At 43.8% G+C, this 27,269-nt stretch overlaps 1 protein-coding gene across 5 annotated transcripts in view; it reads right to left on the bottom strand.

The window, feature by feature from the left end:
• The window catches only part of WNK2 (WNK lysine deficient protein kinase 2), a 143,771-nt gene extending 116,880 nt beyond the window's left edge, over positions 1-26,891 (bottom strand). For 4 of the 5 annotated variants that reach the window (XM_042451144.1, XM_042451146.1, XM_042451147.1 and 1 more), the window contains exons 1-2: positions 26,297-26,889; positions 24,199-25,175 (exon numbers count right to left, since the gene is read on the bottom strand). In XM_042451144.1, coding sequence (XP_042307078.1) covers positions 24,199-25,068 — 870 coding nt within the window. In that variant the 5' untranslated portion in view covers positions 25,069-25,175; positions 26,297-26,889. Of the gene's footprint in view, positions 1-24,198; positions 25,176-26,296 lie in introns of all 5 variants that reach the window. The other variant, XR_006102104.1, reaches the window with a different exon arrangement.
• Positions 26,892-27,269: the final 378 nt, after the last annotated feature.

Here is a 27,269-nt window from a genome sequence, read left to right as displayed (position 1 = left end):
AAAAAAATATGCAAGCCATTAACCTTGACACAAGAATCCACAAGGTTTTAATTTAAAATATTGTATATTAGATTTTAAAAGACACTGGTTTGACATTGCTCATTACTTTTATACACTGGTCACAGCAGGGAAAAAAGATGATTCAACTGTTATCTCTACTTGGTCATGCTCCAAAATTAAAAGCTTCATAATAGCCTTACATTCGCACAATATTTTTTTAAAAGTCTATTAAGTATATTAGATATTGCCTTGTCCATTCTATATAATATGCTGAAGGACAAAAATGATACATTAAAAATTCTAAAGTATTTTTAGATATAAAGATTAAAATGAAGTTACGAAACATACCTTTGTCAAATAAGGTCATTTTTACAAAGTCTATTTATGCCCACCAACACCCACTTTCCTCCTTGTCCTCCTTCTACATGGAAGTAGTCAGCACTGGGAGGATGGTAAAGAACTAGAAAAACACAGGCTTTTGGTATAAGACTGAACCAGCATGTCTGCAGTATATGCATTAATGCCTGAGCTGGGAAAGAATGTGATTCAACTCTACCTGATCCTACTACAGCTGTATGTTGAACTGGAGCTGCCTCCAGGATCCCTTACAGAGCATGAATCAATAGCAAAACAGGGAGAAAGGGAGAAAGAAGATATGTCTGTCCCACAGCAACTGCCAGAATATTAAAAAGCATCTATACACATGGGCATCAAAATAGAAATCATAGGAAAAGCAGATGACTGTGGAAGGAAAAAAATGATCCCAGGAAAAAGTGGACTCTTTGCTGTTTCGTGCTTTCAAATTGTTTCCAACTTAGGATGACTCTAAGGCAAACCTAGAAGCCAAGATGACTAAATTGAGGCTCTCATAGTTTGGCCACATCGTGAAAAGGCATGATTCATTAGAAAATTCACTAATGCTTGGAAAAGTTGAGGCAGGGACGTAGCCAGGATTTTAGGAAGGTGGGGTCCAGACTAAGTGCCACCATTATAAAGGGGCTTGGGTGCGGTGGCGCAGCAGCACACACCATTCATTTTTCTAATGGAAGGGGGGGTCCGGACCCCAAGAACCCCCCCCTTGGCTACGTCCCTGGTTGAGGGTAGAAGAAGGGGTTTTCCAAGGCTGAGCATGGAATCAAACCCTGATTGTGTTGTAGTCAAACTCTAGAAGGATAAAATATTTCTTTTTTTACTTATGCAAGGCTTACCTGACATATGAAAAGTGTTAGTGTTGGATAAAATGTTTGCTGAAAATTGTTGAAGTGTTCTTCTCTTTTGTAGTGTAGGAATCTATCCCTGTTCTTTCCATAATATTTCTGCCTCTTGTACCAAATTTTCTGTTGAAGAACTGATACCCAGGAACACATCACCTTTGTCAACTGAGGTATATGCATATTTGCAACTGAGATTCTTGTTTCATAAATTTACTAGTAAATGTGAGGTTCTTGACTATTTTCTCTTGATCCCTGACTATTTTTGCCTGGTTGGCATGTCTGGAATTTAGAAGGTATTTTGGGCATCAGGCGCGTTACAGACGGGCCCATGAGGCGCCATCATCACGCCGTCATTATGCGCAAGGGGCAGCACTTCTTGACGCGCCTTGCCCCTCGTGCGTAATGACTACGTCAAAATGGCAGCGGCCGTTCCACACGACCACTGCCATTTTGACGTAGCGGATGCTCTGCATCCGCACGTCGTGCCTCAGAAGTGACACTGCGAGTACGCGACTAGCGCCTCACGGCGTCTCTTCCGGGGCCCAGGAAGGAGCGCGATTTTTGCGCTCCTTCTCTGCAGCATCCGGGAACCGCGCCGTTTGACTGCTGCGGTTCCCGGATGCTGCAACTGTCGGCGGTGGCAGACCGCCGCTTCTCGGCGGTCTGTAACAGGCCTGAAGAAACTGAAAGAGGAGTATGCATTCTACCCCAGCAGAGAGCATCTACTCCTGAATTCAGAAACAAGGACTGACCTAGTGGCATTACTAGGGGCGTGGGAGGTAAGGACTACACTAGGTGACACCATAGGAAGGGAATGACATCATTGCTCCTCAAATGTCTGCCTTTTGGAGAAATGCTGAAAATATGGTGTGAGTGGGATGAGGTTCAGGGGGAGGAAAAAGCAGAGCCCCAAGTTTTTGATTTTTTTTTTGCTTTATTTTTTAAAACAATGTTTTAATTTAAATTGTTATTTTTTTAAAAAAAAATCTTTAAAAACTCACATTTTACCAAATTTTGACTTGATATCCAGAATTATTATTTATGAGTAACATTAGTACAAATCCATTACTAAGGATTCTGTATAGTGTGGTATGAGAGGAGCCCAATGGAGGGAGTGACACTATGAGTTACTGCACTTGGTGACGCCAACCCTAGTGCTGACCAACATCCATTTCTAGTACTTTGAATCTAGTCTTCTCTGATTCTCTCAGCATCTGAATTTCATATTCCTTATCGACCAATAAGTCAAAACCAGAATATCCTGTGGAGTGGAGTGAACTCTGGACTTAATTCTAAGTGCTGCTATTCAAGACAACCTAGTGTTAGATGTGAAAAGCAAGATGTACAGTATATTGTAAAATAATGGAAATCTTAGATGCAAGAGGACAGAGCTGAAAATTATAGGAACTGTGCAAAGTTATATTGCAATTATGAACCAAAATAAGTAAAAGGTCTGATTTCTTGCAAAATTACTACTAATTGGAATAGGCAATAGTGACCAGTGTTCTGAGAGACATGGTTCACATTCTAAAACGATCACAGAACAAAGTGTGGAATGAACTAAACTAAATCACACCTTTAAAGCAAAGTTCAAAGGTAGCTCTCATCAAACGTGCATCCATAGAATGATTTCAGCAACAACACTGAAATTTACCATTTTTGAGCTCAGTGGCAGGTGCTGTCTCAGTACATACATACTAAGTCAACATGGTGACATGCTACTGCCTGCTGTACAATACTAATATTCATAACTGAAATGATCTATATAAATGGGTGTAGCAAGGCTTGAATGGTGGGATGATATGAATCAAAGAGATAGTTCTGAGCATTATGCAATATGTCAGTAACAGAATTGGCTAGTAAGCAAGCTCTACTGCAGAGACAACTATTGAGTTCCAGCATACAGGATGTTTTAGCAAGGCCTACAGACTTAAACATTTACTAGTCAGACATACAGTCAAACATAGCAGCCTGCTAATCGGAACCCAACTACATGTGGGCCAGAGTTTTGTTTTGAATTTGCTGAAACAGAATGCTGTTCTCTCATCTTGCCCAATTCTGTAAAGCTTTTGGACTAGAAACCCTTTATTTTCTTCCAAGCTATTCTAGCATTAAAGAATCATGAAGATTTCACAAAGCTTCAATTCATTTCTTCTTCATAAGGAGCATTTAAAAACTGAGTGAAAAGTTCGAAAAGCACATTTCGTACCAGCTCTCCTTTATTACCTCCAGATATTCTGAGCCAAAATAAAGCCTCAGAAATATTGTTTGGTGCAGCTCTTCCGCCACTGTGCCGGATTAGATTATACATGGGAGTCCACACGTTTAAATACCCTCTTAGACTACCTATATACAGAAAAGTACTTCATGTGGGAGAAAGCTAGCATTGTGGATGCAAAAAGTGAACCTGAGTAGGTTATGATATACTGTGTGTGCATGTGGAAGGTCATACTAGAATGATAAATTGGAACAAAAGCAGTGTTTGAAAGTTTTGATTTTTTTCCCCAAAGTGTATCAAGTGGCATTGGTATATTATAGAAGGATGCCAAAAAAAAGGAGGAGGAGGAAGAACACTTTTAATTATTCTGTGGATTTTTCTTTATCACAAGAAGAAAAGGAGATCCTAAAATACTTCTAAACATATGATCAAAGTATAGTACTTGGGTTCCTTTTAACAGTCCAGACAAAAGTGTGCCAAAGGCATGACAGTACTGTAGTAACAATTATTCATTCTACCCTCAGCTCCAAAACACAAGGCTATATTGCCCAGGCAAGAAAGCTGGTTCTGTATTTTCTGCTTTCTGTGTTATGTAAAGCACAGGCAATGATTCAAATTTGGGTCACTGGAGAGTTGCAATGCCAGGTTGTAATTAGAGTTATTTGCTACTGCATGACAGGCCATAAAGACTTCAAGTGTGTCCTGAGACCAAAAAACAGTTTCAATCAGTGCTTTAGTTGCTGGACCCACTGACACTGAAAAAGAAATAATGCCTTTGTGTTACTGTAATCAAAGCTGTGGCTAACATAAAAAGACATTTCCAGGGTTGTTAACCTGTACTAATATGCAAACACCCCAGTATGGAAGCCTTCTAGCAAAGGCATTATAGACTTTTTTATAGACTTTGAACCTCTACAGACCGGCACATTGTGCCGGCTTGTAGGAGGAGTTAGGGTGTAGTATCCGCACACTGGATGCCCTAACCCTGCCCCTACGGTGCCACTTTGGCATGCATCGGTCTACACAGCGCGCACCATCATGGTGCCCCTCCAGTGCTGCATCCCCATGATGCAGCACCGATGGGCATCATAAAGCCGGGCCGCCACAGCTATGGCACCCCTTGGAGGGCACAAAAAGGAGCTTTTCTTGCAGCTCCTTTTTGTGCCCTCCAGAGGCCAGATTGGGGCTGCAACATGAGGTTGCTGTGGCCCTGATCCAGCCAGTAAAGGGGCGGTTGCAGACCGCCCCCTTTGTTGTTATTACTGAATACCTTCAAATTGTTTTCAGCTTATGGTGACCCTAAGGCTAACCTGTCATGGGGTTCCCTTTGGCAAGTTTCTTCAGGAAGGGTTTGCTATTGCCATCATTTGAGACTTTACTGCATACAAAACATGAATGACAATATGATCTCTTGGGAACCACAAGAAATTTAAGCATAAAACTAATATAGTAATTGGGTTATTAGCAGAGAAAAACAGCCGAAGTACTGTTTTTGCATAAAAAAGATGGAGAAGGTATAGGTGAAGCTTCTTAAGTAGAAGTGAGGAAATAAAACTGTGTTTGCTATGAAGTGCCTTCTGGTTCATCTGAAAACCTGAGCAAAATTGTCATAACCCATGTGGAAAAGAGCTGAGAATTCTCCCAGTGTAGGTGATACAAAGCTCAGTGATGCTGAAAGTAAACTGCAGTATAACATATGCATTTTCTGATTTAACTAAACTGTACATGAGAGCCAGGTTTGGCTTGGACTATGACTCTGGAGGCCAGAGTTTGATTCCCATAAAACTCGTTGGGTAATGTTGGGCAGGTCACATACTCCCAGCCTCACGGAAAGGCAATAGCAAATCCTCTCTGAACAAATCTTGCCATAAAACCCTGTGATAGGGTCACCATAACTCACCAGAAACCTAACACTAGTAAGTCACCTGATTCTCTCTCATCCATTTCATTTCACATCCATGTAGACAGACTTTGCTTTGTATCTGTCACTCAGCTAAATAAGCTCTGAGCTAGGATGGGGACACAATGAACTCAGTGTTGGCACTGAATTTAGATGTACTTCATTTTGTATGTAAGCAACAGTGAACTATAGCAAGTTCACAGAAAACCCACAACAATGAACTACATTATACTTTCGACATTTCAACCTCCCACATATACCCCATTTTACTGAGTTTAGAAACTTATGTCTATCCCACAATTTGCTACAGCATCATTCACAAGACATTTCAATAACATTAGCACAATTATTATTATCTGAAAACCTGACTGTACCTTTATTGCTACAAAAAATAAATCTATGGGATGTGCCTTATCCTAAACAGTGTTAACCTATTCTATTCTTCTTTTCTAAAGGAATCCTTATAATTAGCCTAATAAACAAAGATAGCTCTGGCCCAATCAATATTTTATTAAAGGATGGAATAAATGTAAATTTTATTTTAGTATTGTGGTCTCTATAGATCTAAAATTCATGACTCATTTAGATCAGTACAAGGAAGGAAACAGTCCTTTCATTGGTGGCTTATTAGTTATTGAGCCACATTCAAGGTTGTATTGTTGAAATACAAAGCCATAAACACCTCAGCACCATGACAACATGGAAACTACCCACCCTTATAATGATCCTGTTCATTCTTGGATTGTTCAATAAAGGCCTTATCGGTTCACATCCAACAGAATGTCACTGCATAATATGATGAAGACAGGACTTCAGAGGGATGGTACACAATCTGTGGAGCATCATCCCATGCAGAATCTGAGAGGCTGTATTCAGCTTTATATGCCTACCTAAAAATATGCCTTCTGATGCCATCCTTCCTTAACTGTTCATATTGTTGTATGGTTTCAAATCATTTCCAAATTAGGGCAACTGTTAGGTAAACCTATCATGGGGTTTCTAGGCAACGTTTATTCAGAGGTTTGCCACTGACTTCCTTTGAGGCTGAGAGAGTGTGACTTGCCCAAGGTCACCCAGTGGGTTTTCATGGCTTTGCGGGAATCTGAATCCTAGAGTCCCAGTCCAGTCCAACACTCAAGAAGTTAGATCACATTGACTCTCACTAACTGCTCTTTATTTTATTTTTTTGTACTATTGTTGTAATTATGTACTTGTTAGTTTTTAAACTGTTTTATGTTGTTTGTATATTGCATGATATGGACACATTTATGAATCAAGGTTTTATTATATCAAGCAAGACTCAAAATCATAAATGCAATAAATATGGTTTATCATCCTTGGTGCTAGGCATTTTTGTAAAAATGTAAAAGACAATTATTCCATGATGTATACACACTTTCTGAGCAATATGTGTATTTATGCATTGTTCTGCTGTTCCCTAATCAGCCTTAGATATAAAAGATGATTTTGAATCAATGGAACATATGTGTGTGTTGACTTCTCAAGTTGATTCAATAGATTTACTCTACTGGTGACTAATAATTGGATTTAGTCCATATGCAACACTCATATCTAAAATGCTTAATATTATACTACAGTCCTCCCTCCATTCTCGCAGTCTTCAGAATCGTGTCCCTTGGTTATGTGCAAGGGATGAATGGAGGGAGAATGAATGGGGCAGACGCCCACAGAGCAGCTGTGCCTATATTCAAGCCAATGGAGCTTGAATATAAGTGAAACTCTGTTTTTGTGAGGGGGCCCGCGGAAAAGGAGGAGCAGATGTATATACTATTTCTGTCTCATTTATTTTATTGATTTATTGTTTATTGTTTTAAATTGCATCTTTTGCTACTTGTCACCTGCCTAAATACATGTGCTTAAGGCACAATAATTTGTAGTCTTCTTTATATAGATTTACAATTTTGCTTATGTATAACTTTAGCAATACTTTTGAAGCTGTGTGCATGCTAATCTGAGCCCACTAAACAGGGTGAGTGAGTCTAACTTCTAGTACATGCCCAGGATCACTCTATAAATATTGTGTATGGCCAAACTATACAGTTCTATATACTAAAGTAAGGGCCTGAACAGACAGGCCAAAATAAAGCTGCTTTGGGTCACTTTGGAGGTATGCTATTTAAAGGACGCACAGATCTTAAGAGGCCAGAAACTGTGCCAAAGCTGTGCTCCAGTCCTTAGAACTGGAGCATGGCTGTGGCATGTCTTCCGGCCTCTTAAGACACATGCGTCATTTAAATAGCATGCCTCCAAAGTGACCCGAAGCAACTTTATTTTGGCCTGTCTGTTCAGGCCCAAAGTTACAAATTAAACATTTGATGTTTTTCAAGCGTAGCCATATTTTTTTTGTTTGTTTGATGAAAATAAAATAAATATCACACATTTTTCAATTCTCACCCAGATTTCAGTCCCTCCTCCAATAGGGAAACCATCCATCCATCTACCTTCTCACAAACACTCGTAGTTTTGAAATACCTGGAAATGTTATACTGTTCCTATTTTGTAAATGCTTTATCGTTGCTATACAGCTCAGTCCTGTGACCTGTTGAACTGAAAAACTATGTGAATCAGGTGAAACAACTGCAAAGCCCTATGCTGCTATACTGACAATACATTGGTCAGAAAGTGTAACAAGAATAAACCAGCTAATCCACTGCATATTTGCAGAGGGTGTTTCATAGGGATTATTATATTTATGGGCATACATAGCCTAAATCTTGCATGTGAACATATTTCTAAATTATTCTTTCAAGAAAAAAAAGAGAGTATTATTAACAAAAGTGGAATCTCTTTTAGTATTTATTGTGTATGAACACATCTAACTTGCTCTCATACATTCTTGCACAACTGTTAGTTTTACATTTCAGTGCTATCTTTGTTCAACACCATGGATTAACATCTTTAATATGAATAAATACAGATCATCCCCCTCATCCCCGTATACACAGTATCGGTAACCACCGTTTCATTTTCGGTATTTCACAGTATCAGTAACCATGGTCAGATGAGAGATCTCTCTAGGCATCTGGAGGGTCTCTTGAACCATCTGGCGGTCTTCCAGGACGAATCTATGTTCATCTTAGTCATGCTGGAGGCATCCTCTCTAGGCATTTTCTAAATCCTGCTGTGTGATTTAATGGTATTTTGTGGTCGTTCATTATTATCTACAATGGAGAAATAATGTAGTTGGAGGCCACTTTAACTCCCATGGCTCCATCCTACAGAATCCTGGGAGTGGTAGTTCTGTGAGGAACCAGCACTCTTTCACAGAAAAGGCTGAAGTAAAACTACAAATCCCAGGACTCCATAGGATGGAACTGCAGCACTTAAAAGTGGTATCAAACTGGATTGTTTCTACAATATAAAACAGAGGATGACAAAAAGAAGCCAGCATAATGGTTTGAGCATTGGATGACTTTGGAGACCAGGGTTCCTATCCCAGCTTGGTCATGGAAACCCACTGGGTCACACTCTCTCAGTCTCAGAGGATGGCCATATCAACCCTCCTCTGAAGAAAACTGGTAAGAAACCCCCACAATAGGGTACCCTTGTGGTCGCAATAAGTCAGAAACGAGATGAAAGTACACAACAACAGTGTGGTGCTATGGTTTGAGTGCTGGACTAGGATCCTAGGAGACCAGAGTTTAAATCCCAGCTCTGCCATGGAAACTCACTGGGTGATTTTGAGTGAGTCACACTCTCTCAGCCTCAAGGGATGGCAAGGGCAAACTTCTAAAGAAAATGGTCAAGAAAACCTCATTATCAGATTGCCACATAGGTTGGAAAAACTAGAAGTACCGTAGGTCCCCCTTGAATTAGTGGGGCAAGGTCACAGCTGGCCCTCCGCTTTCGTGGGGGATCCATTCCAGAAACCCCCCAATGAAAACAAAGGCTTGTGCATATTCAAGCTCCATAGACTTGAATGGGGCGCCTCCTGTGCATGCGCCAAGTTGAAAGTAGTGGAGGTCACCCCTCCACAGATGTTCAAGGTCACAGTTCTCACACACACACACACACACACACTCATATACCCCATACACACACACACACACATATACAAACACACATGTGTGTGCGCACACACGCACACACATATATATTAGCATACAAACACGCATAAACACACACACATATATATACACACACAAAAACACATATACATACACACTCACGGATGTATTTATATATAATTCTTGCACACACAAATACACCCACATCCACAGACAGATATATACATCTAGATATAGATATAAGTTGAAAACAACTTGAAGGAACACAACAAGCATTTAAAAGAAGGCACACAACAATAATAACAACAAATATAACACAGAGAGCCAGTGTGGTACAGTGATTTGAGTGTACGACTCGAGACCAGGATTTAAATCCTCACTCGTCCATAGAAACCCACTGAGTGACCTTGGACAAGTCACACTCTCTCAGCCTCAGGAAGGGTCATGGCAAACTTTCTCTGAACAAACCTTGTCAAGGAACCTCCATGATAGGTTCATTTTAGAATTGCCATTAAGTGAAAACCCTCTTGCCTTCTGGGCTTTTCCCCTGGGAGGAAAAAGTCCAGGAGGGAGTAGCCAAGAAGGGTGTGTCTGCCAATCCCACCCCTTTCCCAGCTGGATCAGTGCCTTCCCCAGGCACCGACCCACTGAAGGTTGGATCCATGCCCCACCAACTCTTTTCCCAGGTGGATGGGTGCCTGAGGTAGACATTTTAGATTTGTGGAGACCCATGTATATAATGGCTAAAATTCAGTGATGCTCTAAGTGGATCTCTGCTCAAACAGTAAGATTTCCCACTCAATCCTACTGCAGTCTTCTGTATCACTCAAAAATATGCTTCAGAGTGTTTCCCAATCTCAGTTTGCCAGAGTAGAATACATGGAGGACTACAGTGAGTACAAGGAATCAGCCCTATTCCAATGACTAAGCCATTCCATCAGTGATAGAACTTGAATGCATCCTTGTGAATATCCTAAAAACCATGTCCTTATCTGCAATAGTAGGGTTACATAGAATTTATAATGAATTCAATCCATTAAAATGTGTGACTCATTTACTGTATGCTTCTACCTGTGGCTAAAGTTATTCTAGTTTAGTTCCAGTTCAGATCAATAACTAACTATTCAGTAATTGGTTTGGCACACATGTATAATCTCAGTTCAGTTTCAGTTCAGGAGAAAAATGGAATATCGATGGAGTTAAATATCCATTTATTCTGCATTTCCTGAGGACCTATGTAGACCCAACCATGACAGATGCACTTTATTTGTTCAACAATTATGACTACCGTATATATTCATCAATAAGTCAAAAAATTTAAGCCCAAAATGGGCTCCAAAATCCTAGGTAGACATATATACAGGTCAATATGGTAATATTTCTCCATGAGCCTTAAGAAAGCTGTGAAGAAGGGAAAGAGGAGAGAGAGGAGAGAAATCAGAGGTTGGTGTCCCCCTTTTTGCAAGCCATCAGCCTTTGGAAAAGTTGTGAGGAAGGGAGGGAAATCAGAGGTCTGTGTCCCTCTTTTTGCAAGCCATCAGCCTTGGGGAAGGTTGTGGGGAAGGGAGGGAAATTGGAGGGTTGTGTCCACATTTTGCATGCCCAAACCATAACCCTTGGGAGAGGTCCAGAGAGGGAGAAGGAGGGAGCAAAGTGGTCCCCCCCCCCATTTAGAGCCTTTGTTACATGTCCCTGAGTTTGACCCTCAACTTATGCAAGGGTCGACTTATCCATGATTTTGCCCCCAAAATCTGCCCTCGACTTATACATGAGGTCAACTTATACACGACTATATACAGTAACTAAATATGTTCATCCTTTGTTCACTCATTGTAGTATTATATCTAACCAGAAGAGAAGCTAACTTTCTATATTACGTGGCTACATGCTAGTAATAATTTTGACATATTGGTGTTATCCCATTTTCTTAATGAAAGCAAAAACAGTAAACTTCTCTTTAGCATTCACTAATTAATAAACAATATTTTAAAGCATTTAAAAAAAGTTGTATACAATAAATCAAATCAAAGATAGGCCCTACCGCAGACTGAATAAAATCAGGCATAATTGCAGGCATTAGATGTGATGGAGTGGCATTAATTGGTACCTTTACACATATAAAAGGGACACTGCTTGCAACAGATAAACTGCATATGAAAGAGCTGTGCCAGAATTTTAACTATTGATCTAGTGATAGATGCCAAGCATTGGTGCATCTAATGTTCTTAGATGAGATCTTGCAGTTTTATGGCTCCACTGTTTGCCAAAGATTAGTGGTGGGGGTAGGAGAAGCACAGCAAATAATCTGATGAAAACTGTTTTCTCTGTCAATATCACAATCCCCATCACAATTATGCCCTGCCCTCAGCCAAACACAGCATGCGTGTTCAAGTTTATCACATAAGTATTCCAAACTCCAGAACATATGAAGCTTAAACTGTAAAGCTATGTAATTGCTCATAAATATAATGTATGTTTTCAGTCAGTAAGAGGGTATTTAAAGTATAGTACAAAAATATAATGTGTTGTAAATTAGCATGTTTAATGTCATTGCCATTTGGTGCAGTGTTTTGTGGATGCATGAAGTGTGAGCTGATCTATGCTGTGAATGAGGTCTGCTTCAAGCAGAGGCTAGGCAGATTGCTTTAGGTGGCATAATGTGGTGGCATAGCTTAAAGGCAAGAAAGGATGTCTTAAAATATGTAGAAGCATTTAAAAATCTTGGCATTAGAATGGGGAAAGGGTGCCATCTGGATTCTGGTTTAGGCAGCAGCATATCTTGGACGGGCCTTGGTGGGAGATAATATGGCAATGAGTTAGCTTGTTTAAGCTAAGTACAATGTCTCAATCCTGGTCCTGGATGAGTAATGGAAAGCCACTGTCTGGAAGACACACAAGCAAAGAGTAACCTAAAGCTAGATTCCACTAGCAGTTTTTGCTGCAATAGGACCATCCAAAGATTCCATGGGAATGATAAAGACAGAATCTAATAGCTTGCTCTTTGTTTTTGGTCCACCTGCATTTATCCTTGCCTGTATCTGTTCTTGGCTGGAAAGTCATACATATTTTAAGTTAGTTACATAAGCCTTAAAATAATGAAGCAAACAAACTCTTTTGTCAAAGTAAACTAATTCCCTAAGAGGTTTAAGCTAATGCTGAACAGGTTTTGGACAACAAGATGGAGGAAGGTCATAATGTCAACTTTTTCCTAATAGGATTTTGTGCAATGTAATAGTAAATAACTCTTGCACCTGCTTAATAGATATTTTAAATACAGTTTGTCAAGCCAAATCCAATCTGAAAACTAGCGTAATTGTGTTTTTCCCCCTGAACCATAAAAACAAACAAACAAAAACACACCTTCAGTCAGTACTGTAGATATGGAAGACCAGGCTTCCAAGGAATATTTCATGCCTTTTATTTAATTCTCAGCTACGCATTCCAAAAGTATATCTCTACTCTATATACCTGGAGTGGGAACTATGTAGCCTTCCAGATGTTGTTGAACTGCATCTCCCAGGAGCTTCAGGCAGCATAGTCAAGGATGAAGAGTGCAGTTCAAAAACATCTGGAGGACTATACCATTCCCACCCTACTTTATATACAGAGACAGATTTTTTTTTAATGAGGATTCCAGTGGTGACTTTATTGAACAGGTCAGTAAAAAGTAAGTTTGGCACTGTGTCATAATCTTTTTTTTCCTGGATACCAAGTCACTAGATGATGGTATAGTTAATAAGATGGGGTAGAGGTAATGTCCTGCTTAGTTTCTTGGTACTGTTAAGTATTGACTACTGCAGAATTTCAGAATTTCCGTACTTCCTTCAGTTGTCTACTATGGGGGTCATTTTAGCAGCACCATTTGTTTGTTTTGTTTTATTTTATTTGGACTGGCAGAATCAGCATTTGATTTTATTTGCTAAAGAGCAAATAAATGGGTATATGACACTGATAAAGCTGTTACAAAAATTCATTTGATGATTTTATTATGTTTTCCCCCAAAGATTTACATTTTAAAGTTAACTTGTGCTTATGAGGCTTTGTTAAATTATTATTTTAAAGTGTCTCCAGCTTTTAAAAATGATTGCACCCAGACTTGACCAGAGTGGCAATTTTTTAAAAAAAAACTCTCCAATTAAATTAAAGATACTTTTTCAAACCAAATGTTTGAAAAAAGAATCTTAATGTTGTGTGCTATGCTCATTGGCAGTGTCACCAATCATGTGTACATATATCACAATATTTTACCATATACTGTATTGGGTGGGATGTCTAGACAAGCAAGTCAACTGAACAATACAATGAAGGACAGAAATCTTCTCTACTTTTACTTCTATGTCATACCACTCTGAAGAGTTGGGGAATGTTCTGAAGTACTGTAATATGATATATGGTTTCTACAGGTAGTTAGTTGGGTGATAGTGTGTGTGTGTGGGGGGGGGGGGGGGACAGAGAAGATTGCTCCTTCAACCTCTTGTTACAGTGCTTTCTTCATTTTTCAGGCCCAAGACATGCTTTCTGATAATATGGTACCTCTCCTTCCCCCACTTAGCAAATTCACAACAGTAAATAGCTAAGCCTTAGCCATGAAACATGCTCACTGTTATGTAGACAAATTTTTACATAAATGTCTATACAAAAGGCACCTTTTATTTAAGAACAGCATAATACTCTCCCTCTGTTACCAAACCTTAAATCTATTCACTGAAGAAATGAACTGGAACTATTCTGATTGTCCAGCTGAAATGAATTTTTCAAAACCCTCCAGTTGGAGAGAGCTGCACCAAAGCTGTGTTCCAGTACTTAGGATTGGAGTGTGGCTTTGGCGTGGCTTCTGGACTCTTAAGACGCATGCATCATTTAAACAGCATACCTCCAAAGTGACCCGAAGCAGCTTTATTTTGGCCTGTCTGTATGGCCCTTAGTAAGCCACAAGAATTACAAATCATAACCAGTAGTTTATATAAAAAAAACTTTAATAATGAAGAACTATGAGACAATGCACTCCTATTTTTGTCTACTGATAAATTCCTTCACTCCAAGAATTTAGTTGGACTTACTTCTAGTTTAAGTTTATATCTGATTGTAGTAAATGAGAAATACTTCAGTTCCAATGATTTTGATGAATAGCTTTTTTTGTGTTTTTGGGGACTATGAGGCCTTATTTTAAAAGAGTTTATTCTTGAGGTTTCGACAGCAGCTGTGGCTGGCATCTTCAGAGAATCTGAGTCACCCATACTGGGGAGTAAGCCCCACTAAATGATGAAGGATTTATTTTTTGTTAAACATAAAAAGGATTGGGTTTCACATAGTCTTAACACATACCAGATTCCCACCTGAAGTATGAGGAAAATGAGAATGATAATCTCCCTTGCAGGGACATTCTAAAAAATGACAAATGTTATATGGATCACTTTGAAGACCCAAAGCAGAACACAGCAATAGCAATAGCAAGTATATTTCTATACTGCTTATCTGTGCACTTAACCACTCCCTAAACGGTTTACAAAGTGTAAGCATGGCTAGTCATTATTCTTCTTTTCAAAAGACTCATGAAAAAGTGAAACAATAATCACACCAATGCTTTCAGGCTTAAATTGTTGCCAAATGTGCAACACAATCTTATGCACACATAAGCACCATCAGTGGGGCTTACATCTGAATAAACATGCATACAGCTGAACTGTTAATTTAGCAGTCACTTCTGCAAAGAAAGGGAACCTCAGACAAGTTGCAAATGAGATAGGAAAGGAAGGGAACTGTCCTTTGGCCAGATACTGACTTTCTCCTTTCTGTTGCAGCAAAATTTCTGCTGTGGAGGGATGAGGAGGATGGCAAGGCTTTTGCAAACAAAACAAAGCACAACTAGGAAAAAAGAAGCATCTTTTGCAAAATGAAAGTCAGCTGCAAGTGAGAAATTTTTTAATAGTCTTTTTAGAAAACCAACTCCTAAAAGCTTTGTATTCAACTCTCCCTGCTTCAGCATAGTGGACAGAAGACAATTTAGCCTCTTATTTTTACATCTGTGTCGTATGCCAGGAAAAAGGCAACATATAAATAAAATAGAATAATTCTTTCCCCAATGCACTGAAGAAAAACAGAAAAAGAAGAGGTGACAGTACTCCCATCCACACGGTTTGAAACTTTTCTTTTAAAAATTATCTTAGGATATCAGCACAGGCAGTTCAGAAAGTCTCACCTATATGGTCGCCTATATTGAGCTTCTGTCCCAATGAGCCACAACAGCAAGATCAAAGCAATTTAATTTGGTTCCAAACTCTGTACTGACACAGCAACAGTAATGTGACTATGAGCAAAATGGAAGCAGTAAGAATGACAGCAGCCCAAGGCGGGTTACAGACTGCCCGTTTGGGGCGGCCTGTAACCGGCCCTTTCCCCGCTGTATCGGGGCCTCAGCTGCCACAACGGAAGCCTCTGAGGCCCCGATCAGCTGCTTTCCAGGCCGCGGGGAAGCGGCAAAAGGCCGCTTCCCTGTGGCCTGGAAAGGGGTGTCCTTGGGGCTTCATGCCCCAAGGACACCCGATGGCGGCGAGGAGGAGGAGAAAGGGGCCGCTCGGCCTCTTTCTCCCTTGCGTCCCTGGTGCAGCCATCTAAAGGCTGCTCCAGCGTCGCAAACGGCAGAAGGAGCTCCGTTTCGGAGCTCCTTCTCGCGCCACAGAAAGGGCGCTCTAGGTGCCCTCACGCGGCGCGACGTCACAACCGCGCCGCCTCATTTGGAGGCGGAGCGGTGGTGATGTAGTCATGGTGGTGCCCATCTGTATAGGGCGCTGCCATTTTGTACGGACTGGGTCCGTACTAGGGTTGGGGCGTCAAGAAGTGACGCCCCTTTCTAACCCTAGTACGAGCTCATCATGTACTAGGGTGTCCGTTTGTAATGGCCCTAAGAGACCCTAACAAGCCACAATCTGTTGCTTACTGATCCTTGGTTACTTTGGGACTTGAGAAGGACACTTAAGGGTTTGCTTTCTGCTTAATTTTTGGTGACTTCAGCCACTCCTGCAAGCAGACAGGGAGATAAAGAAGCAGCTTAAACTAGCTTGCCGTTCATGAACAAGATCCCAGGAGCCTCTGGAATTTTCACTCATTCTTATCTGCCAAATTGCAACCCAGGTGAGAATCTGCTGTATAATCCACAAGGCCTTGGATGGAATATGAGAAGCCACAAGCACACAAAAAAGAAAAGAAAGACACAAGGTAATGCCTAAGTGAGGTGTACACAACAGAAAGAAAGATTAATCAATGATATGGTCCATGTCATTTTCTTCATCCACATGGGAAATACACTTTTGTAGCAGCACCTTTCTGGCTTACAATTTAAATCTTTTCATTTGCATATATTTTGGCTTCAAGAGATAAGAGCACTATATGGTTTTCATATCCTTCTGTATTATACAACACTTTGTGTAGCTCAGTTCCAGACCTATGCAAAAAAATAAAAAATAAAAATAAAATAAAAATCAGCCACAATATTTATCTGCTAGGTATCAGACATCTGAGTAGTCTCTGTGGTCATGGGCAGACATTCTATAGTGGAAAGATGAGGTGCTCCCATGTCTGCAACTCAAAACACAGGCATATATGGAGGCACAGAACACAAGTTTGTTCGTTTTTTAAATCATGCAGATCTACCTTATTCATCCCTCCAGAGCTGCAGAGTTCCCTGTGATCCCATCATGAAGGCTAGCAAGGATAGAACTCCTTCTCCAATAGTAGACTTTCCTTCCCAGTCTTAGAGCACATCCCCTATGCCCTTTGGGATACTCTCTCCAGGGGATTACAGAATTGCAACCTTAGGCCTAAGTCCAATTCTCAGTCCCTACTAGAGCAGACCAATGAAATCAATGGGAATTTACGTAAGTATTAATTTACCAAGTTCCCATTGACTGAATAAATCGACTCTAGTTGGGACTAACAACTGGGGGAGGGGAGGGCTGGGGCCAAAAGGGTGCACCCTCACCTTCCTGCCATACAGCGCTTTACTTGTGAATAAAGCAATGCGGGGCGGAGAGGTGGAAGTGTGCTGGGCCTCTCCCTCCCTGCCCCATGCTGCTTTATTCCTGAATAAAGTGGTGTGTGGTAGGGACATGAGGGGGCCACTTGGCTGGGTATTATCCCTCTTCTGGGGTGTCACTCTGTGGAGCCGGCATTCCCCGCACCCTCCTATGACACCACTGGGAATCTATTATTTCTTACTTTGTATCCCACCCTTCTTAGTGTTGCAGAGAGAAAGTAAGATTTTAGAATAGCAACACAAACTGACTGCCATGGTATAGTCTTTATATGCTCATGAAATCGCTTTCTATGTATAAACAGAAAGGAAGTCAGCATGTGTCTATTATCCAAGCACACACACACACAATGAAACACATTCATCTACTGAGAAAGACCTAAACCAGTTTTTCCAAGATATACACAGAAATGTCCCAACCATTTTAAATAAAGATGATAGAAATGCTTCCACAAAGAAAGAAGACAACTCTGTGCTGTTAGTCATAGTTCTGACCATGCCCTTTAGATGATGTAATCCAGCAATATACAAAATCCCATCTAAATTTAGGTTGCTAGCTATTTGCATATTTAAAACAAATCATCAGAGAATATATTCTGACATGACAAGTTCAAGTCAAGATATATACCCCTCACAGTTCTGCTCTTGTTTCAAATACATTTCATTAGCTGGCAAGCCTAAAAACTTAGATTTTTAGCTTTTGTAAATTAATGTTTTAGTTGAATCTGTTAAAAGTTATTGTAAACCACCTTGGATCCTATTTTGGAAGAAAGGCAAGATACAAGTGCAATAAATAATAAATAAATCCCACTTTTTTAGGCACATAAAAATATTTCACTTGACTCTGTAAAAACTAAATGGGTTTATGCAATGCTTTGTTTCTAATCATAGGCATCACACACACAAATAGCCAAGAATCAGGATTATATAGTTCCCATTTTACATCTAGCAGCTTAGGAAACAATGCTCTATAGGTTCTTTCCACTCCGCCTCCCATAAACTGTGCATGACAGAATGATATGGACAAACCCAATGGCATCATTCCTTTCAAAATGAAGTCTAATGTTTCTATCTATAATATCATAGTGCTAGATCTATACAGGGCCGGCTTTAGATATTTGGCCACCCTAGGCAAGAAATATCCCCTGCCCCGGTAGCCCCTCAAAGTGTATGAAAAATGTAGGACATGATGTAGGACAAAATGTAGGGCATTCAAAAAATGGAGAACAGGACCAACTAAAAGCCAAAAACATTAATAAAAAACAATATAAATTCATGTTTCTCAGTCATGCTCAAAATGGAAGACATTTTGACATTCTTCCTGGATAGGTTGGGATGTAGCTTTATGTGGTTTGTGTGTTGGACTAGGACTCTGGAGACCAGGATTCGATTCCCTGCCTATTGGGTGACCTCAAGCAAGTCACACTCTCTCAGCCTCCTCAGAGGAAGGCCATGGCAAACCTTCTCTGAACAAATCTTGCCAAGAAAACACTAGGAAAGGTTTGCTTGGTCTCCATAAGGTGGAAAACAACTTGAAGGTACACAACAACAAAGAATAACTGAGTACAGTACTGTACCTTTATGTGCAGTGGAGGGTCCAGCATGGTACAGTGGCCTGAGTATTGGAGTAAGACAATGGGAGACCAGGGTTCAAATCCCAGCTTCGCCAAGGAAACCTACTGGGTGACCTTGGGCAAGTCACACTCTCTCAGCCTCTCAGGGCTTCCCTTTCCTCCCTTTCTCTTCTCTCATTTCTCCTTCACCCTGCCTTTTTCTTCCCTCCCTCCCTCCCTCCCTCTCTCTTCCTCTTCCCTTCCTTCCCTTCCTCTCTTACTTCATTCTCTAGTTCTCCCTGACTTCTTCACCTTTCCCCCTTCCTCCCTCTCTCCTTCCTTCCTTCCTCCTCTTTTTTCTTCCTTCCTGCCTTGGTCCAGGGCTGCCCACCTGCCGCTCTCCACATGCTCAGAGGTGCTCTTGCTCACTCCTTCCACGGCTGTGGAGGAGGGTATGTGTCTTGGAGAGGGGAAGGGGAGGGAGGGGAGGGGGACCCCAGAGGAGGCGCCTGTGGCAACGCAGCGGGTGGGCAGCCCTGGACCAAGCCAGGAAGGAAGAGAAAAGAGAAGGAAGGGAGGAGAGGAGGAAGGAAAGGGCTGCCCACCTGCCGCATTGCCACAAGCACCTCCTCTGGGGTCCCCCTCCCTCCCCTTCCCCTCTCCAAAAGACCTACCCTCCTCCACAGCCATGGAAAGAGTGAGCAAGAGGAAAAAGGGAAGGGAAGGGGAGACATGAGAGAGAGGGAGAGGAAAGTAATCAGAGAGGAAAGGGGTGCTGCTCCGCTCGCCTCATCCTCCGTTCCGGCCTCTCTCTCTCTCTCTCTCTCTCTCTCTCGCCTCCCAGCTCCCCTGCCATCCCACCGTGCCACGCCCCCTACAGTTTGCCAACCCTAGGCAGCCGCCTAGCTTGCCTATATGGGTGGGCCGGCCCTGGCTCTATATAGGTGGTTCTGAGATCCACAGAAATCTGCACATATGGTTGTCAAATTGCCACGATCCCACAAACCTGTCCCAATCGACTAAATCAGTGAGACTCTATTCCTTTTCCCCAGGTTTTCTGTAAGTTGTGAACAGTAGTATGTACCTATTATTTTCTGTTAGACAGAGAAACAAATCCTGTCACTCTTCTAGATTCTTTGACACGAATTAAGATGATGGGGAACTGGAAATAATAGTCTCTAACTTCAAATAAACTTTTATCTGTTCTCAGCAATTTTCTCACCTATGAAAGTCTAAGCACCTTCTTTCACAAAAATGCTATGAGCTATCTGAAGACTGAATAAAGTTCCTAGTCTGAGACTAACCACTGCCTGTTCACCGCCCCAGACTTCTCTTGGCTATTTCTCCTCAGGACATTCACAGGAGTATAAATCTCAGACAAAAGTTGATGACTTTAACTTTGAGAGGGGTCTTCTAAACCACACTGAACCACACTTCAGGTCAATAGTGTAGGTGTGCAAGAGACTACTGAATTTACTAAATTATGCCAATTCTGGATGTTTATACTTTTGAAGTACCAATAAATTACTGGGCAATTCAGAAAAGAAACAAAAGAAAAAGGTAATTGTCTCTTATCTAATCTGGTTTTGGGGTTTACTTAGCTGGCTCTGATGCTTGGAAGAGAAAGTTCTTGAACATTAATGCTAAACTATAGTCTGGCATTACAGAAACAAGTCTGGTTCAGCCATGAGCTAATGTAGGCATTTCTCAGCCTCCAATATCAAGCTGCAGTTTTTATGTATTCCTAGCATTATAGTTAGGGTAAAGCAAGATGATCCTAGCTTGTTCAGATGAGGCAAAATTAAAACTAACCATAGTTCGTTATTTGGAAAGGAATTCCAAAATTCTTCCAAGCTGATCCTCACAGCCTTGTCGGAAGAGGAGAGAACTAACTCCTAGGATCTTTTCCACAGCAATAAATTATAGATTAGTATTACATCCAGATCAGCTCGTAAAATGATTAGGCTTAAGATTCACTGTATGCACAGCTTAATATGTGAAATATTGATATGCCCAAGGACGACATTCCTTCGAACTCACAAAAACACAGACTGAAGTGTTTGGGCTGGCACCCTAAACTTATCAGGCCTTCAGGCTGACGTTTACAGAACTGGGAGAAATTTGTTTTGATGCAAATCCTTCTCGGTGCTTGGTTAGTTGCAAAGAACAAATAGGGAAGGAATAATGATCTATCAGGACAAAATTATTTCTTAGCATGCACCTTTTAGGCTTATCAGGTAGGCAGGATATGTGCAGTATTGGGGGAATTGGGGCAGTTTTGTGACAATCCCCTGGGAGCACTTGTACTGTTTGATAGAATGTGATTAATCTAATGTGTCCCCATGACCAATCCGCAATAATAATAATAATAATAATAATAGGTAAGTGGGGTTATCAAAAGATAACCAACAAGGAGTTTTTGCATCTTACCAAAGCTAGGTGGGAAATTATAATCCTGCTAAGAGGATATAGAGATTGCGATCAGGTTATCCTAATGGAAACTAATGGATACTTCTGTCTCTTAACAGTACAGGTCTTTAGCCAATAAAACTGACTGGCAATAGATTTAAATGCTATGAAGAATTATAAAAATAAAGAGCTAGTTATTTACTTTGGTATCCAATGCCAAAGCAACATGGGCAGCTTTTCCTTTTGCTGCAACACTCCATGGTGCCCCAACCTGCTCCAGTGGGTTTATCTGTTCTCTGGAACAAGTTTTCAGAGCACAGCACGGGATGCATGAGGTTGCTGCTGACTTCAGAAGAACCAGTGGGATCCAGAAATCCATCATTGGATCTTGGCTAAAACCCACATCGTTGTGTGTTTTTTTTTTAAAGTTTTTTATGACTAACAAAATAAGCTGTGAACTACAGCTACATGACATTAAAGAGATCAGATTTATAACTGGAAGACTTAATTGCTAAACTGAGTTGCATACCACACTCGTCCTACTACCACCATTACATTTGAGGCATCAGCCAAGAATACAGTTAGGATGTCACTTTGGTGTTGATTGATAAGCAGGATGCAAACACTACAGATAAACTGATGTAGCTTCCCTCCTACAATGTGATCCACGCGCATTACTAATTCATGTGCTAACTCGGCTATTAGACTTTAGTTTCACAAAATCCTCAGTGCGTCTTTTTTCCCATTTTAACTTAGACAATTCTAATGACACAGCATATCAATCACACTTTTGGTTCAATTTACATTTTGATCCCTGTAAACAAATTCAGACCTGAGTTTTCACTGTTCCTTTCCTTTTATTTCCAGAATTCATTCCGATCTTACAGAACAGTCTTGCTGTTCTATAATTCAGTATTACCAGCCTGCTCCGTAATAGGTCATAAAAGGCAGCATGTGATGAGAAAGTGATGAGAAAGATACACACCTAGTCATCATTGTATCATTGTGGAATGAAAAGTATGCATTATTTGCTGACTGCGAACTTCGCAGAGGAATTTCAAGAAGGGTTTAAAGTATCTGCTTCATCCTGTTCTCAGGCATTATGAGGGCTAATATTGCATTAAAAACAAAAATAAACAAACAAGCAAACCCTGGCTACACATATTTTTAAAAAGAGATCACAACCAGTTTATGCAATCACAGCTAAATATAACAGTTGTGCTAAATATAATATACTGTACAACAAAAAAGTAAACAAGGAAAAACAGAAGTGAGCTGAAAGGTTCACAGCATCCATCTTTTTTCAATTGAGTGTATACTAAAGAAGAAACAAATCTACAATGAATAAAGACATAAATTCAAAAGGTCATTCTCCTTAAAAAGAAAAATAAAGCCCACAAACTTGGTCCAACCCTAGCTATTATATGATTCATGTAATGCAAAGCCAATGAACGTTAGCAAAATCTATCCAGCTTTGATATTTTTAAACAAAGCAACAGAGACACCACAGCATTGAGACAAGCTTGTTAGAGACTCAAAACCTTAAAGATAGAATCATAGAATCACAGAGTTGGAAGAGACTGCAAGGGCCATCCAGTCCAATCCCATTCTGCCATGCAGGAACTCTCAATCAAAGCATCCCTGACAGATGGCCATCCAGCTTCTGCTTAAAGACCTCCAAGGAAGGAGACTCCACTGCACTTTGAGGGCCTTACTGTCAGGAAGTTCCTCCTAATATTGAGATGGAATCTCTTTTCCTGTAGCTTGCATCCGTTGTTCCAGGGGTTCTGTTCTCTGGAACAGCAGAAAACAAGTTTGCTCCCTCCTCAATATGACATCCCTTCAAGTATTCAAACAGGGCTGTCATATCACCTCTTAACCTTCTCTTCTTCAGGCAGAACATCCCCAGCTTCTATGATTCTATGACTCAATGAGATTTATTTTTGTAGACATCATGCAGTCTGACACCACTTTAAATACTGCAGCTTCATCCTATGGAAGCTGGGATTTGTAGTTTTACAAGGTCCCTAACTTTCTCTTCCAAAGAGTGTGGGGTGCCTCAGAAAGCTACAAACCCCAAGATTCTGTACCATGGAGCCAGAGCAGTGTCCAATTGCATTATTACTACAATGCGGACACACCTACACGTTACACTTGCCCTAGACAACTGCAATTTTCTGTGTTCACTTATTTCAGAGCAAGACCTACAGACATCAATGCGACTTACTTCTGACCATATCTCTATAGGTTTACCCCACATATGTGTGGCATTTTCTATCACTGTCACTGAAAACGAACAGTGTATTGATCCTACAGCACCAACGCACTGCATCATAAGCATTGACGTATTATTATTATTATTATTATTATTTTAATCAGAGCGGAATAAAAAAAGGTTTTGCTGTGATTCACTGCTACATTTCTCTGACAGTTTTGGTCAGAACGGGGCTGTCTGGAGTCACGGGGGGGGCCTGTTTCATAGCTCCCGACACAACCAGGCATTTGCTGAGACAGCATGGGCACTTGATTCCAAAGGACCCAATTTTACATGGGTCAGGCAGTTTGCCTTTAGTAAAAACCCAGGGCTTGAGTGGGTTAAACCTAGGAGGAGAAGTGTGTGTGTTGTGTGTGTGTCGATGTCTACACATCCGATGCTGATGAGAAGGGTCATCCTGACCAATGAAAAGGCCGAGCTATAGTTAGCCCCGAGTCGGATAAGCTCAGAAGCAGAGAGAGAGAGGCTTCTAGCGAGAGGCTTTTTAGGGTCGCCGCCCTCCGTCCTCAGCTGCCCCCCAGCCCAGCCCAGCCCATCCCGGGGCAAAGAGCCCACGCCAAAGGCAGCGTTACCTGGAGCTCGCACCAGGCCACTTCTACCCAGGTCTCCGTGTCCAGGCCCTTGTAGACCGTCTTGAAGGACCCTCTCCCGAGTTCAATGTCGAACTTGAGAAACCTGCCGTCGGGGGAGGTGGCCACGGCTTTCATGTCGGCCTCTTCTTCCTCCTCCTCGGCCTCCTCCTTCTTGGTCTTGCCCTGCTCCTTGGTGGCCTCGGGGGCTTCTTTCTTCTCGGCATCCCCTTCAAGCTCCGGGACCCCCTCTCCAGTCCCCTTCCCCGCTGCCTCTGCCTCCGGGGCCGCCTGGGCTCCGGACAAGAGTCCCTGGGGGCCCTCCGGGGCCGCCGCCGCCCCCGCCGCCCCTCCGCCGTCCCCCTTTGGCCCCGAGGCAGGGGAGGGCTCCTCTTTGCCCGGCCTGGCCTCCTCTTCCTCCACCAGCTTCCCGGGCCTCTGGGCCGCCTTGGCCCGCTCCGCGATGATCCGCCGGGTTTTGGAGATGAGGAGGATTTTCTTCTGGGGCGGCGGAGGCTCCGGTTCGGTGGGCTCGAAGGGGGGCTCCTCTTGGTCGGAGTCCACCACGCTCCTCCGGAGGAAGCGCTGGTGGACGGTTTTGGGGTCCTTGGCGTAAGGGAGGCGGCCGGAGGGAGTCCCCGTCGGAGGTCGGGCCCCCTTGGGCATCACTGCTGGGGATGCTGATGCTGCAGGGTCCGGGCCGGGCACCCCGCCCCTGCCTGGTCCATCCATATTCATGGCCTTTCCACCCGCAGGAGAGCCTGGGCCAAAGGCAGCTGCAGCCGCCGCGGCTGGATGTCCTTCTGCAGCAGCAGCAGCAGCAGCGTCTCCCCGCCGCGGAGGGGCCGCCCTGGCATCGCCCCCAGTTTCCATTACAGCCCAGGCTTCAGTCGCTGCCGGGAGTGGTGGCGGTAGTGGTGGCGGCGCCCCTGCGGACCCCTTGCTGGGGGGCTAGGCATCCCGGGGCATCAGCCAGGCACCTGCGGAGGAGGAGGAGGAGGAGGAGGGGATAAATAAAATAAGACCAAGGGGGGGAAGGAGGGGGGCTAAAGCTAAAGTCAACTTCAGCTTCAGAGGAAGAGGAGGAAGAGGACCACCTGCAACTCCCCCGCCCCCCAGCCAGGGATGTCCACCTTCTCTGCCTAAGGGAGCCTCCCCTTCTCTTCTCGCTCAGCCTCCATTTCTGCCCACAATGAGAAGAGATCGGGTCAAAACCTCGCCCCAGACTCTGCCCCTCCCCCCACCTCCAAGTGACAGAAGAGCTGACAGGGAGCCTTGCGAGGGGAGCTCTCTCTCTCTCTCCCCCCAGTCGCCTCTCTCCCCACTTGGGGGGAGGGGAGGACGGACAGGAAAGAAAAGCCTCCCCCCTCCTCCCCCTCCCCCACATACAAGTGTCACAAGAACTGACAGGGAACCTCTGCAAGGGAAGCTTGCAGGGCCCTTCTCCACAAGGCTCTTCTGGCCCTTATTCGAGAATGATATATATATATATGATTATAGAGGCCCCAGTCCGGCCCCAGCGGCCCTCTGCCTCAGAGAGCGCCCTCTGGCCCTCGGCTGGCCTTTCCCCCAGCCTCCCCGCCCCCTTCGCTTCCCTCTCTTGGCTGGGGATGCTCCTCAAGGCCCCCCTCCGCCTCTCCCTCCCCTTTTCCTACCCTCAGCCCCCTCCCCCCCTTTGCCCCCCCCCCCCAGTCCAACTGCAGCCCCCTCAAAGGAAAAGCCCCATTAAAGAGGCCGGGGGAAAGAGGGCCGACCCAAGGCGGAGGGAGAGCGCTAAGCAAAGGCCAGGCAGGACCCACACGGACGCCGACCCCCCCCCCCCCTTCCTCTCCCCATCTTCCCTCCTCGGCTGCCTGCGCACCAGAGAGAGAGGCCGGGAGCCCTGGCCACTGGGGGCCCTTGGCCTTGCTTCCCTTCCTTTCCCTCCCTTGGCATCCGCATCCAGCCTTGCTGAGGGAGGGCGATGAAGGGGAAGAGAGGGAGAAAAAGAAGAAGGGGGCGGCCAGGGAAGGAGGCGGAGGAGGAGGGGGCGGGAAAGCAGGGGCAGGGGCCCTTCCCTTCCCGGCCCCGCAATGGAGCCACACACCTGACAGCTACTTACGCGGAGAAGGAGGAGGAGGAGGAGGAGACGAGGAAGAGCCACCCCCCATGCTCCTCAGAGGCCCTCCTTCGGGAGCCCGGCAGAAGGGCCCTCTCGCTCTTGGCAGGGCCAGCGGTCCTCCCTCCTCTCCGGCCCTGGAGCCTGGCTGCCTCCCCTTCCCTTCTCCAGCCCAGGCCGGGCTTCTCTCCTTCTGCTGCTGCAGCACAGCCCCAACCCACCCGCCTCTGCGTCTCTGGCCTCTTCCTCGGAGGTTGCTCTCTCCCTTTAGCAGCCCTCTAGGCGCCAGGTGCCCCAGGTGGGTCTAAGGGACGGAGAGCGAGGAAGAGAAAGACAAGCCGCCTCGGCCTCCAGGGAAGAGAGGGAGAGCGCCCCTCCGCTTCTTCCTCCTGGGCCCTGGGCCTTGCTGCTGCTGCTGCCCTGAAGGGGAGCCCTCTCCCCTCCGCCGCCCGGCGCTTGGGCCAATGGCAAAGGCTGGCGTCCCGTTGAAGGCAGAGGCCCAGAGCCCAGCTGGGCATCTCTGAGCAGCCAATGGGAAGGGGCGGAGGGAGAGGGACCCCCGCGAGGCCCGCCCCGCCTCCTCCTCCTCCTCCTCCTCAGTGGCCCAGAGAGAGAGAGAGAGAGAGGAGGAGGAGGCGGTGCGTCTGCTGCTGCTGCTGCTGTGCCCTGCAATGGCTCTTCTGCCCTGGTCTGCTGCCAGCTTCCAATGTGACTCCGCGGGGGGGGGGGGGGGGGGGGCGGGGCCTGGGGGGGGATCTGTGGGGGGGGGAGGCATAGGGGCGAAGGGGCAGAAAGGGGTGCCGAGGGGGAAGAGAGGTGGAGGGTGAGCCGGAGAACCAGGGACTGCGGGCGGAGGGTGTGCGTGCCTGCTGCCATGTGTGCCAGGGCGAAGGATGGGCAGGCGACGCTCTGGTGCCACAACCAACTGCACTTCCCAGAATTGCATCGCACGGAGCCATGGCAGTTAAAGCAATAG

This window comes from Sceloporus undulatus, chromosome 2 (assembly GCF_019175285.1).
Source record: "Sceloporus undulatus isolate JIND9_A2432 ecotype Alabama chromosome 2, SceUnd_v1.1, whole genome shotgun sequence".
Taxonomy (NCBI): Eukaryota; Metazoa; Chordata; class Lepidosauria; order Squamata; family Phrynosomatidae; genus Sceloporus; species Sceloporus undulatus.
Note: the sequence above shows the minus strand (reverse complement) of the source record. Positions and strands in the feature narration are given on the sequence as shown.